General features: G+C 43.0%; 1 protein-coding gene across 1 annotated transcript; it reads right to left on the bottom strand.

Annotated features, from left to right (window-relative positions):
* Positions 1-1,115: 1,115 nt before the first annotated feature.
* Positions 1,116-10,956, bottom strand: UCMA (upper zone of growth plate and cartilage matrix associated). The gene is made up of 5 exons (XM_080972055.1): positions 9,880-10,956; positions 9,442-9,510; positions 9,191-9,286; positions 5,751-5,849; positions 1,116-2,463 (listed from the first exon to the last, which is right to left on the bottom strand). The coding sequence occupies exons 1-5, from the start codon at positions 9,935-9,937 to the stop codon at positions 2,366-2,368; spliced, it is 420 nt and encodes a 139-aa protein (XP_080828181.1). The 5' UTR covers positions 9,938-10,956; the 3' UTR covers positions 1,116-2,365.
* Between the last annotated feature and the right edge of the window lie 4,046 nt (positions 10,957-15,002).

The following is a 15,002-nucleotide window of genomic DNA, read 5'->3' as shown; positions in this document are numbered from 1 at the left end:
CTCCCATATTCAAAGATGAATCCTAACCCTTCCATTAACAACTTTGTTTTCATTTGGTGCTCCACAGTTGCCCTGGATTTGTGGATTTCTTTCTGTTGCTCTTGGAACACCTAACAGTCTTATCTTTTCACACACTTGCTTTGTCTCATTAAGTGTTAAATAATAATAAAAAAGTCTCTTGAAAATGTAGGTATGTGCATAGACAGCATCTAAAAGCACCTGTAGCAAAACTAACACTGTGTGTGAAAACCATGCCAGCTTTGATTACTAACTGAAGTGGGACCTTCGTGGTGCAGCTACTGAAGCATTCAAGCATTCATAATGGTGGACATTTTCATAGGATACTTCTATATCCCAGTGAATAGTGCCTAATTCTGTGTGCTTGGCTGGCGCTGTTGTTGGTGAGTCATGTTGATGGGACGTTTGGCAGGAGACACTGTGAAATCACTCAGGTTGGGCCCCACGCATGGATGTCGTCAGCAGTTCCACTACAGCAGTTTGCTTAATCAAAGGCTGCCTTCATAAATAAATGGAAATGCTTCTGTGTATGCTTGCTTGAAATGGTGCAGCCATCTTAAAGTCAGCTGGTTTTTTGGTTCCCTTTTTCAAAGAGCCCTGGCTGAAGACGGGGTGGGATAGCTGGGAGCAACTTTTGTTGGGGGCCTGAGCAGGCTGTTCCCAGGCCTAGGTAGGCATTGGTGTACTCTGCAATGCTCCCCAAAAGCCACAGAAGTGGATTGTTATTAGCTGCAGAAAGTCATTAAGCTGAGAGTTTTTGTGTTTGATTTGGTATAAATGACATTTCCAGCCCTTAGGACAGCAAACACCGGCTTCCCCATGTGCCCTGTGAAAACTTCAGAGCTGCCCTCGAGCTCATCTGGTGGGGTGTGGGACTGCAAGGACTTGCAAAGAAGCAGGACATAAATTATGCATCTGAAAACAAATCTGTGTCTATTTTGCATAACAGAAAGATAACTGCTTTTACATTTTTCTTTCTGCAGAACCATGATGCAGGTTAAAGAATGGACCTCGCTGCATATAGAAAATGAGGATGTCAGGGAGAAGGCTAGGCTAGAGTTTGTAGGAGAAGTAATAAAGGTAAAGGGACACCTGAGGTTGTGGCACTCATCTTGATTTAAAGGCCGAGGGAGCTGGCGTTTGTCCGCAGACAGTTTTTTCGGGTCATGTGGCCAGCATGACTAAATGAAACCAGAGCAGTGCACGGAAACACCGTTTACCTTCCCGCCGGAGCGGTACCTATTTATCTACTTGCACTTTGAGGTGCTTTTGAACTGCTAGGTAGGCAGGAGCTGGGACCGAGCAACGGGAGCTCACCCCGTCATTGCGGGGATTCGACCTTCTGATTGGCAAGCCCAAGCAGCACCCACATCCTCTAGGAGAAGTGATAAGTCACTTTAAATACTTCATTTGAATCCTAAGTTAATCTTGCCACCAGGACGTCAAGTGCAAAACTAAAGATTCCTCACACCCTTAATCGTAAAATCTTTAACTGGCAGCAACTCTAGTGGTGTAGTTGGAGTGCTGGACCTGGGAAAATCCTGGGGAACCGTGGAATTTAGCCTACCTGTGAAGATAAGATGGGGAGGAACCATGCAGGCCACCTTGAGGAAAGGCAGGAAATAAATGTAATAGTAAATATATAAACTAAGAAAAGTGATTGCAAGAGGCTAATATATTTTTAATAAACAAATACAATGTTCTTTGCTCCATATTCTAAAATCATTTGAAACAGATACAGCACAAGCTGGCATTGGGGGGTTTTTTTTCAATGCCCCTATCAAAATACAGTGCTTATTTTAGGCATTTGCTCTAATATAAAGTTTGGTCGACCTTTTTTGGCCCAAGACCACATGCAGCCTTGACCAGCCCAGGGCTGCAAGCAACAGTGCCCCCTCCACATTCCAGGCACACACTTGCAGGACACACACCCAAACCAGCACAAAGCAGATCAGCAGGGGAGGAGGGGTTAGCGTCAGGCTGATGACTGAGGAGCTGGTTAGTCTTCCTGCCAGGGGGCTGGACTAAGCAGGGGTTTCGCTTCCCTTTGCTCCCTTGTTCAGATATGCACAGGTCTAAAAGATCCCGTTTTGCCCGCAGTGATTTGGCCTTTGCTCCAAGGACTGGAGGTGGCGGCGTACCAGCGCTTCATGATACAAAGCAAAGCAGCACCTATGAGCCAACTCGATACTAGCTGAAGCCCTGGTGAAACAGGATCCATGGAGAGGGGATCAGTCATGTTTCCATGACTTCATCTATATTGCCTTGCTGGCAGTCCTGCCAATCGCACGCTCAGCAGGGATTTCCCATTTTCATTGTTTTGTGTTCCCCGCTCTTCCTCTCTGCCCTAGACAATGTGCCGGTTATATAGGTACGGTGGGTAGAGACCGTCATAATGGTACTGGCGCCATTGCTCAATCTGCTCTCGGCTTCTCTCATCCTGCTCTGTAGAGGGAAGAGAAGTAAAATTAAATCATTGGTGGTGAACATGACCCACGTTCTGGTTTGGTTAGGTTTGCTTGTTGCTTGTTCACCTCAGGGGGAAACTCCTTTTGTATATTCATAAAACTGTCTACAAGAGAGGATCCATGGCAATTCAATGGGGGGGGGTTGCAGAGAGGGGAACTTAGGAGTCGGTGGGGGATGGAACAGTTGGGGATCCGTGAAAATTTCCGGCAGAGTCGAGGTCACAAAGCCTGCTGCCTCCCATGCTAATGGTGCCTCTTCTCTTAACAGACATTGTCTGGATTTTATCTAGGACCTTTTTATAGTAAATCCCCATACAGGGTCTACAAAGATGTAGTTTGTTTTCCAACAGAGATAGACCTAATCTTTATTCTAACTGAAATGGAATTTCTGATCTCTGATATTTAGCACCCTTGCAGTACTCATCATGTAAGAAAATAACTCCTAATAGGTCCTAAGACATTTTGTAGGTCAATTAAAGTGTCATAGGTTCCGAATCTATTAATATTTGTGATTCTATAAATTAAATATCTAACATTTTCAATATTTCTGTATGACTGGGCAGGGTCACAATAGAAGATTAAAAGTTATTTCTTACTCCTTACAGAAATATATTAATTGGAAAAGAAAATATATTAATTGGAAAAGAAAAAAGATACAAAATATTGCCAGTGGTACGTTTTGTTTTGTTTTGTTTTTTCTAAATGAAATCTTGCAGCTTTTAAACATACATTATTTGTAGGTCTTCAAACCAATGAGGCTCTTCATTATTTATGATTTCCTGGTCTTCCAATTTTGAGATTTTACATTAAATATTAATAATCTTTAACTATTGTATACCAAGTTAAAACTATCCTTTTCAATAAGGACAGCAGACATTACAATTTTATGTACATGCTTTCATGTTCTAAGGTTTGCATATCCAATTCCTGCCCTACTGAACTAAGTGGAGCTTACATCTGAGGAGACAAGCATAGGAATGTGCCGCTTAAGAAGTAAGAACTGAGGGTAAGATGAATCTCCCTTTTCCAGCTTCAGAATATCTAGAAATCTGGCAGTATCAGCGTATGTCAAGAGTATCCACCATTACAGGGAAAGGGCAGCTCTGGAAAAATATCTGGATTTATTGACACACCAGGCAGACACGCTTGATGCAAAGAGCAGCATTCAGTTGGGGCTGCACTTGGAATTCCAGAGAACAAAATTTGATGGAAAACTTCCTCCCATATTTGCATTCCCTGCCGAATGTGGAAATGGTGTGGTGGTATGGTTAAAAGCAACATGATTTACTAGGTAGGAAAAAATATGTATAGGAAGAAGTACTTTCATTTGTGGCTGAGGAGCAAGCAAAGCACAAGGCAACAATTCAGACTGATTTTTTTACTCTCTTCAGGGTTTCTGAAGCCCCTCCATGTTATGCCAGAACCCATGATGTAACTTGTATTTCTTGAGGAACTGTTACTACATTAAATTAAATCAGAATCCAAAAAACCACACAGCCCTGCTTAGTTCTTTGCAATGAAGAAGGTTTGGACTAAGTTCCTCAACATGCTGCACAACATGTACTTTTGAAACGGAGGGAAGTTTCCAAAGCAGACAATGGGACCGGGTCATTTAAAGGAAGTCAGCCAAAAATCACCCTTGGGAATGCATATGTTGGACTTGTGTTAAAAGAGTGAGTCGTCTGAATTTAATTCTCCCATTTTAACGAGAAGCTTAAATGTATCTGGCTACTCAGCTTCATCCAAGTGGCAGTTGTCCACCCACCACCCTCTCAATCAACTTACTCCCCCCCCCCCAATTGAGAGCTAGTTATCTAATACCCCCCCCCTGGGCTCAGAGAGGGCTTGCCTCCTTCAAAGAAGTGGGGATCCCCTCTCACAACAAACTCCGGTCAGGAGGACTGTGGTTAAGCTGTGTCCTGTCCACATCCTCAAACCCATCTCAAAAGGTGGAACTAGATGGTGCGTTGGGGATTTCACCAGGATTTGTTTTAGCTACACAGGCATCTCTGGCTTGTTGAGTACCTTGCCTTTGGGGGTTTTGCTTTCCTACTAGGTTTCCTATGCATTTAAAAACAACTGTGAGGCCTTCAGTCAGTGCTGAGCACCAACCTAGATGGAACTGATAGCATGATTTTTATCATACTCTCCAACATTTCTCAGATGAAAATAGGGACATTCTGTTCTACATCAGAACCACTGCTGGAGCATTTCCTCCTGGTCAAGTACAAAAGTTATTAGAGGAAACACACAAGACTGCAGTATTTTAAGCACAGAAATCTTTGAACTTATGAAGTGCATTTAGGGAAGCCTGAGGGGGAAAAGGAAACCCCAAATCAATAAATCCAACTAACTAGCAGTTGTACTGATGTAGAATAGAATGTCCTTATTTTCATCAGGGGAATGTTGGAGGGCTTGTGCTCTGCTGGGGCAGGAAATGCAAAGCATTTTGTTATGGGGCCTGAAAAAGGGCTACATTCAGATGACAGTATTGGAAAATTCCATCCAAATACTTGTTTTGAAGGGTAATTGGATCAGAGCTGCCACACCTGCCGGGCTGACAAAGTGGCTACCAGCCTCTGCACAGGATCCGGGGACCCAACGGCTCTTGAGCAGCGTGTTCCACAGTTTAGAAGTTCATTTCCATATTTAGTACACGTTTCCCAAACTGTTTCTGCCTCCCTCTGAATATGCTTTCAGGGTTTGCTTTTTAAAAAAATATTCAATACATGATTGTCCTCCGCTGAACGACGCTCACAAAATCAGAACAATTGGCAACCTGAGACAAGAAGGAGTTTGTTGTGTGTGTCCTAGCGGTATTAAGTAACTCACATGTTAAGAACAATTCTCTTCAAAACTACAGATAGGATCTCATGAAATGGAGACTTTGGCAACAGTATCCTGAAAGCAAAGAAAGTTCTCTTTCTTAACATCACTTGCATTTCACAAGAAACCTTCTGTCGTCACTGCAAGCCAGAATTCACAAGCTAAGGAAGACTCCATGAGGTTTTTATTTAGGGCACAGGTGGTTAAACTGCAGCCATCCAGACTTGGCCAGAGGTTCATCACCTCTGCTTTAAAGGGTACAGTGGCACTTCCCCAAACCTTGCTGTTCTCCATCGTCCCCCGCAGATTGCGAGGATATCAGCACTTGCATTTTTCTACATTGTGGCGTGTGGCGCTTGCAGTGATCAAATGTGCACCCAAAGCATGGAAAACACATGACACCCCTTTTGCTTCTGTGGCTAAACCCTGAGGTCTTACCATCACGCTCTTCCTCAACAAAGTTCTCAAACTCGTTCCTCTGCTCCTCATAGTATTCCCTCCTTTGTTCGTCAGCAGCCAGCATCTGGCGGGTCTCGGCTGTATTGGAAGATGAGCAGAGTATTAGCCAGCAGGCCTGAAAAGGGACTGAGGGATGCTTTGCTCTTGTTGCACCGAGCCACTTCAATATAAATGTCCTATAAATCTCCCTTGACTGTAAGCCTTCGAGTGCTTAGAGCAAGAATGGAAAGCCTGCAGCTCACACGCCACGTGCAAGTCTCAAAATGCTTTTCTATTTTAAAACAGAAAAATAACATTTATTAATGCTATCCAATTATTGGATTAACCCCAACTATTTAAGAGTTAATCCAGCTAAAAAGGAGTGCAAAAGCCCACCCCTTGAAGTAGCAAGAATTAACGTGTTTTTTAGACTAAATAGGCAAAAAGAATCCAAACTGGTGATGTTTTATAGCCTCAAAATTAGTCACCTTATTTTGCTTGCAGCAAGCAGCTAGTTTGCATTATTCACTTTCATCCTCATGAGGTTCTTGGTCTGCAAAATCTTCTGTACACTTGTGCTCTGTTATCAACATAATTTGCTCTGGGCTGTGGGGGGGGGGGTAATCTGAGTGAGTTCGGGGTGTGCGTGGTTCCACTCTGAGTCAGGGACTTAGCACTGGGTAGCCTTTTGGTGCCTCTGATGGTGATTCTGTGAGTTTGGAATACCTGCACTTGAGGAAATCTACCCATGCCCTTCATCTCCCCAGCTGATCATTAACAGAAAGTGCAATTAACAACAGAAAAGTTCACTGCTGTTCGATATTCTAAGGTCTTTGTTTATTTGGCTGCCTGCTGCCCCACAGAAAACACCCCATGTGTAGAAAAGTAGCATCTCAGGGAGAAAAGCTCAGCCTAACCTTCTCCCTGAGTCCCTGATAATGTGGGGTGCTGTTGTGCTTTTAAGTAAAAAGAGTGGGGAGTAATAAACCCACAAACCCATAACTGCATCATTCTGCAGTAGTACAGTCCAGAAAAAGCTTTACCACTGGATTCTGTAGATTGCATAAGATGCCCAACGGACAGACTCACCTCTGCTCTGAGTGAGGTTCTCAGAAGAGGGAATGGAAACTTTCCTCTCTTGCTAGCCTGCACTATCTTGTAGGAAGATCCTACGAGATGAGGGTGAGGATTTCTGACCTGTCCAAGGCACTGCACCACTCAGCTGCGCCACTCAGCTGCTCTTAATCAAGGAGCATCGCTCTGTGAAGCCAAAAGTATTCAAAAGGAGAACGAAGACTGTTTCAGGGATCTGTGTAAGACGGCTGGCTGGCGCCTGGTGTGCTTCCTTCCAGCAACTCCTGCAGCCCAGCTGGTGCCAGAAGACTTGCTCTGTTTTCCTTTGGACCCCACCAGAGAGGCTGAAAGGGGGGTTTTGTCGACTGGGCAGCCCAGGACCTCCATACACACAGCCCAGGCTTGCGCCCCAGAAAGGCCACTTGGGTGTTGCAAATGCAGCAAAAAGAATGTGGGAGGCAGCAGGTACAAGTTATCTGTCTCTGCAGCCACAGAGGGTGCTGTGATTCTCCAGCAGTTTGGTTTCAGCCCTGGAGGCCCGCTCCATTAACTCTTGATGGGTGCCAAGAAGCAAGGATCCTGTGTATTTTTTGTTGTTCAGTTTAAGTATTATGGGTTGTTGAGTTGAGGGTAACAAGCAGTGGCGGAGGGATGCCAATAAAGGAATTCTGACTTGGAAAGGCATGCGACACATTGGATCAACCACGTTTGGCTTTTGTTTCCTGCATTTTAAGTGCTCCATCAATGTGATGCACAAGGAAAGAGATAGTATTGTCTTTATTATTGTCTCAGTCAAGTTCTATGTTGAGAGGGGTCATGTTTGGTGGTCACTTCCAGCTGTTAAATGTCCTGGGAGTGGTGAGGAAATGAAATGCAGGAGGGGCCGTCCGGCCTGCGTGTGTCTCAGAGTGGGTGCCAACTCTATCCTTTGTGTGTAAGTCTGGCTGCTTGCCCCAAGCGCTCCAGGCATGTTTTTGCCTACTAGCCCTGGGAAAGTGCTGCACACAACTCCCTTTGTGTTATTAAGCTAATGACAAAAACTGCAGGAGTCAGGGATGCAAAATGCTGCCTGCCCAGGGGTGACAAAACAGTCTGAGCCAGCCCTGGTTGCTAGGAGGCAAGATCAATCGCTGACAGTACTTTTTAAATAATTACTTTAAATGAAGTCAGGTGTGCATTTCTATGAATGCTGTTTAGGGTTCTACCAAGGGGGGCTGAATCTGGTCTTGCAGGGCCTGCCCACCCCAGAGTTTCCGGTGTGCTTGCAGCTGTCTTCCCATTTAATTTGCATAGTCCACATGACTATCAAACAGCACCAATCTCAGTGCTTTTCCCCCTCTGTAAAATCAGGTTTTCCCAAAACAGAGATAATCTAGTAAATTGGGGTGATCAGTCATCATTTCCTGTCACTCCCCTTTCCACACCCACTACTTCTGAATGTGCGTGTAACTATTTCCTGCACACTCCTGAATGATGGAGTCTAGTTATAGACATATTTTGCATACGACTTGGGTCAGACTTTTTTCTTAAGAATGCAAGGGGCATGCAAAGCTGTCTGCGCACAGCCTGTCAGTACTCAACTGGCGTAATAGATTAGAAGGCAACAGATTAAAAGGCAGGGACAAACACAAAAAGGCCAAAGTTGCTCCCCATATACAAATACAAATTCAAATACTTTTATCTGTGGACTACTCTGGTCTAATTCCAATGAGGGCAAAGAGAATTAACAGCTAAATAACGTCTGGATGTGGCCAAGCCTGTGCTTGTTCAGCTTCTTCCCTAAACTGCAGAAGGAGACAGAGCAGGTCTCTGCATTGCACTCAGGTATCTTGAGTTCACCAGGATGCCCTGCACCTCCCACTCTGTCCCCCTAATGGACCACCATGTGGTTTAAACTAATTAAGAAACATCTCATACTTTCAAATACATTTCAGTTTCCAAAGCAACAACTTAGCTAATTTAGAAATGCAGCCAATAAATATGCGTATTAAGAAATTAAATGAAAACCCCCAGCTACAAAGAGTTTTTCAAGTACTGACTTACACAAGCAAACTTTCTTATTTTTTCTTCCTGCTGCCTTCTACTATCACTCCTCCGCACCCATGTGCCAGTCTTTGACATCCCACTGCCTATTACTCTAGAGTAGTCGTATTTAATCAGATAAATGGATAGTGGTGACCACTGCATACATGTGTGTTTCGATATGAAAATCAGAAGAGTAAGGAGCCTGTTCTAATCTTCACTGATCAGTTAATAAATATTTCACAGCGTGGCAGACAATTTAGGAATGTGCCCAAAAAACAAGAGATTAAAGGAACATTAAATAAATCACAGCTTTCCGTAAACAGCTTCCAAAACAGTCTCACCATTGAGCTCGTCTCTGGACTTGGTAGATCTTTTGCCTCTTTTCTTGAAAAAGTTAGAGGCATCTGATTCCTTCATGAAGACTCTCTTTTTAACACCTGGAAGTAGAAAAATAAGGGAGCCTGACCACTGATGAGAAATGGGTGGAGGTTATTTATTTTCAAAAATGTTTAAAGTAAATATGTGTCTTGTTTATATTGTCTTATCCCTTTCCAAAGCCAGTTAATTAATAAAATTGAATCTCCCCACTTACTTTCCTTGCTGAGTTCTCCAGCTGCTGCTTTCTTGGACTCCACAGCCACGGCACTACCTTCTTCAAGAACTAGAGAAGATGAAGTATAAACCCAGTTTTGGATTTAGTGAGAGTAAGTACAGAATCTTGGAGAAAATCACAGATGATTTTTTAAAACTGTTACCTGATATATTATAACATGGCAAAGATAATTGTTCTTCTTAACATGCCTTGGATAGCAAATGCACTAAGGTTTAGTCTATATCCTGGACATAGCTTAAAAGCAGTATTGCTGGTGTAGTAGCTAGAAACTGAATATCTTGTAGCATTTGGTGATTTGATGGAAAAACTACAGTCTCTCTCATCCCATTAAACTGACAAATGCTGCCATTTGTTGCCCTATTATTCCTTGCTGAAATTCAGCCTTTCCTTGTAGTTATTATTGCAAATCATACATACCAATCAGAAGCACTAAAGCCATGAGGCAGGAACGGAAAAGCACTTGCTTCCACTTCATCTTTGCTGTGTTCCAGCCGGCACAGTAATGAATGTCACAGCGACTTTTGCACACAGAAAAAAGAATAAAAAGAGTCCTGTTCTCTTTCTAGGAAATGAAGCAGAAAGTGATGCTCTTCCCTGAGGGTGGGGGGAGAGAGGAGGAACCCTGGATGGCACTTGACTTGGGAGCTCCCACCTTGGCTGCAGAGACAGGTCCAAGGGAGCATGGAAAACTCAGCATAGGAACAAGTGTGAAGCAAACATGCTGGCTTTGAGACACAGACCCAGCGGGGAATGAGTTGTGAACAGCCAGGCAAAGTGAGGAGAGTCATGGAAACCAGACATATTATTTGCGAAAAGGGTGACGGGGAAGTACAGATTTAAGCAAGAAACAGTCTGACTGCTGAAGGGCACCTGGGTGGCAAGGGTAGTAGCAGCTGCAACTTTAGGGTGGTGGCAGAGCTAATATATGTGTCTGATTGCATCTAGTTTTCAGTTGCAACTGAATTCACTATGTGAGGAACCTTGTGCATCAGACCAAAGGACCAGTACTCTGCTTCCAACTGTTTCCAGTAGTGACCAGCAGGGCATGAAGGCAACATCTTTCCCTCTCCCCCACCCCATCACATCTCTGAACTTGTGCCTAAGGCAAAAAGTAGGCACTAGGCACAGTTGCTGAAAAAAACACATCTGGTGAATGGAAAAGTAAGTTATTGAGTTTCATGAGCTCACTATTTTCAGGAAGAAGGTGGACGGGATAGAGCCTTACCACAGTTTAGTACAATCAGGATGCACTTTCTTGGAGGAGGCAAACAACAGAGGCTGGGTGTAAATGTCTGTCCCATATGGATGATGCTGATGATGCTTTGCTAATGATTCTTTATGAAGACCTGATTCCTTTTTTGATGGAGTAATGTAGATGGTGCTGGAGGAGACTCTTGAGAGTCCCATGGACTGCAAGATCAAACCTATCCATTCTTAAGGAAATCAGCCCTGAGTGCTCACTGGAAGGACAGATTCTGAAGCTTAGGCTCCAGTACTTTGGCCACCTCATGAGAAGAGAAGACTCCCTGGAAAAGACCCTGATGTTGGGAAAGATTGAGGGGACGACAGAGGACGAGATGGCTGGACAGTGTTCTCAAAGCTACTAATATGAGTTTGACCAAACTGCGGGAGGCAGTGGAAGACAGGAGTGCCTGGCGTGCTCTGGTCCTTGGGGTCACGAAGAGTCGGAAACGACTAAATGACTAAACAACAACAACAAAATCACATTGTGATGTTAGTGCACTCTACCAGTGCCATTTATTGAATGTTTCTTATTAAAATCTCCTCAACAGCTGACTTACTGGTATCCAGGGTAACAGGCTCTTTGAATCAGGGCTGCCAACTTGAATAAATGATTTGGGTGGCAGGTATGCCCTGCCTCACATAATTAATCCCATGACACAGCATACACACACCATTTGAATGGCAATGCCCATCAACCCTGGGGGACCCCTCAAATATTTGGGGGGGGGGCAAAGGGACCTTGACCCCTAGGAATTGGCTCCTATGCTTTAAATACCAGAAAGCCCACACGATGGGCTGCATTTATAGCTAACAGTTTCTTTGTCAAAAATGAATGTTGAGCTAACAGTTAAGTATCTTAACAGGAACAAGTGAGGTTGATGATGTTTCACTTGGACTAGAGAAGCTTGTGTCCACTTGGACACTTTGCTCTCAGACAACTTGAGGGGGAAGACCTAAGCTCCATTTTCGGTGCCCTGAAAACAAAGCAGCAAATATGTGTTCAAACCACATCTGTGGTGGTGAGAGTAAAATATGACAGAGAGTAAAAGATGAGAGTAAAATATGATAGATAGACAGACAGATGATGATGATAGATATAGGTAGATGATAGATAGACTGATAGATAGATAGATATAGATGATAGACAGATAGATATTCCCTCCATGCAAGCTGTGGAATGAGCAACATTAAGCAATGAAATAAACTAATCAATCAATTATAAAGTAGCAGAGAAGCCAAACTGGGGGGGGGGGGGGGAGACTGAGAGAGATCTAAGGAAATAAAAAATATCTTCACCTGGTGCCAAAAAGACATCCAACAGTGTTCCATGCAGGTCCCCTGGGGGAGCATCCATTAACTGGGACACATAACAAAAAAGAATGCTGGATTTGATGAGGCTTTTTATCCATAAAGTAATTCCAGTGAAGATGAAAGTCTAATTCAGTGTCATCCATTCAAGTTTACTGTTTTAACAGAAAATAACCAAAAACTAGGGGAAAGAGATTGGAGAAGGACTAGAATAGAAAGGCAGTCTAAAAGAGAAGATGTATCTGAATGCTGCAGAACTGAGGTGTAAACATTCATGTTCACAACTACCACTTCAGTCCTGAAATGCCGCATTGGCAGCCCCCAAGTTATGGAATGTACAGGAGTGCTTGAAAGTAAACACGGAGTTTGTTCTCCTGGCAGAGTAGCCTGTGAAGCGGATGAATGGGGGTTTATGCCCTGAATATGTCTTCGCCACTTCTGATGCTTCTACTACAAACAGCACATGATGTTCCTTCATGTACCACACAGGATACCATTAAGCTACTGAATGTGTCTAAGGATATTTTCCCCACACTGAACAAAAATTGACACACCTTCACAGCATTGTCGAGTTGGAAGGGACTCTGAGGATCATCTAGTCATTAACCTTATTCCTCCTCTACTTGAGTGGCTCTTGGAACTATGTTGACTGTGTGGATCAGGATGGTTTTGCTTTCCTCGGAACAAATAAGGAAGCTATTCATCATGTTTTCATACCATATGGCCACTAAGTGGAAGAGCATTTGAGAGGCTTCTGATTAAAGCTGAAGTTGTCTTAGCGGCTGTGTTGCAACCACACACTGTATTCATGCATGAGGGAGAACCACACACCGCACCAAGGTTTACATTGCAGCTGCTTGTCCCACTTGAAGAGGAAAGCAACTCTTCATTTTAAGCTTTAATTTAAAATGCTAAACAGCATTGCTTTCTCACCCTGTGATGGAGATTTCAAAGGCTCTTCTGCCTTGTCAGTATTTTTCTCTGTTATTTTTGTTGTGATCTGTTGTGTCATCTTAAAGTGCACATGGGTCCCCTGGTGATTCCCAAACCAGAGTTTACAGAGTTTATGCTGTAGTGTGTCATCTTCCAAATTACTCTACACTTACAAACCTGTGAAGAATTGGAAGAAGACAAGTGACCAAGCATCCAATGCTATGTATCTTACTTTAGCAGGAGCTACACGGGTCTTCAATGAAGGATTCTGAAGGAAGATTTTATAGAGTGAGTGGCAGGACACAATGGAAGAATGCTTTTGCAACTTAAGGATGTTATTTTTCTCATGATCTTAGCCAAAGTTCATATATTAATTATTCCCTCACATGGAGCAGCTCCATTGCTTCAGCCACATGGCAAGAGGAAATGAAGCATCAACCAGCAGACCATTCAGTTAGGACTTACTATTTTTATCATCATTAGTAGTAGTATACCACCCTTCATCTGTAGATCTTATGGTGTTTATTTACTTGGTTGTGCAATTAAACTTGATGGCCTCATTAGTTGTTCTAGTCTTTGAACTCATAGTAATTTAAATTGGAACAAATAAGGAAGTTACTGGGGTTCTATTGGTAAAACAGGATATGAAGATCTGTCTGTTTGTTGATAATGTGACACTTGCATTAACCCACCTGAAAAAATCATTTTCAATACTTTTTCAAATTTTCTCTCTCAATTCAGCTTAATTTCCAGTTACAAGACAAGACAAAACCATTTTGAATGGATGAGTGTTAATATAGAAAAACCTGTGGTAAATAGTATTTTTAAAGAATACTCTGCCTCAAATAATTTTTAGGCTGTAATTTTGTACCATCTTACCTGAAAAGGAGCCCTACTGAATCCAGTGGAGCTTACTTCAGAGTGAATGTGTATAGAATTGCACTGTAAACCAACTCAATTAACTTGGGATTCAGCTCCATAATAATTTAGATCTCATAGTACAGAGTAATAATCCAAATTTATTATTTGGGAGCAGCTGGGAATTTTAGGAAAGCTGAATCACTGGGCAAATTTGCCCTTTTCCTGGCTAAGTAAAATTGGCACGCTCAAGATGAAGTTGTTCATTCTCTTAACTTTGCCACTAAAACATGACAGAGGTATATTGGACACATGGAAGGAAACTGTTCCATATAAATTTTTAAACACGTTTTTCTGCCATAAGAAACCACTAAGGTTCAGACATCAGTCTGAGCACCCAAAGGATTAATCATAAAACTCTGGAGGTGGCAGGGGCACGGATACACAAGCAAGCCTTTCCCCAGCTGTGCTGGCTTCTCCTCATGGTGGCTTTAGCATGCCTGTCTGGTGAGGATTCCTCAGGACATTCTGCTGAAGGCACTCGGAAGCTTTGCCTCCCTAGAGAGCCCTGTCTTGCCAAGGTTCCTCATTGCGGAGAGGTCTGAAGAGCAGCCTGAGCAGCCAGGGGCTGTTCTAGAATTGATTTCTAGTGGGGATTGGAACTGGAGTATAGCAATTCCTCAAAAATATTACATCCTCTTAATTTCAATGAAAATTCTTATGTAGATGGTACCTTATATGGACTCTGTTGTTATGGAGGGTCTGGGAGCAGGACACTCTTTGGAACAGATATTTAATTGCGTGTTCTTCAATAATATATATTTTAACATACAGTTTCAAATGACACAGTTCATAATGCTGGTTTTCTCTTTTTGCATGATAGTAATTACATTCTTGTTTGGTCATTTCTCTTTCTTAATAATCTATGTAAATTGAACTTCTTTTTAATTTCGCCGCTGTTTCCAAATGAGATTACATCCACCAGTCATTTATTACAAAAGCTTGCAAAGCTGACTGCAATAGGCTCTTGACAGTCAAGTACAACGCTTTTAGGCCGAGTTTTATAAGGCTGAGTACCAAAGCACAGAATCATAGAATTGTAGAATTGGAAGGAACCTCAAGGGTCATCTAGTCCAGCCCCCTGCAAGGCAGGAATCTCAACTAGATCATACATGAGAGATGGCCATCCCACCTCT

Source organism: Podarcis pityusensis, assembly GCF_964106645.2.
Source record: "Podarcis pityusensis genome assembly, chromosome: 10".
Taxonomy (NCBI): Eukaryota; Metazoa; Chordata; class Lepidosauria; order Squamata; family Lacertidae; genus Podarcis; species Podarcis pityusensis.
The sequence above is the reverse complement of the archived record's forward strand: the minus strand, read 5'-3'. Positions and strand labels throughout refer to the sequence as shown.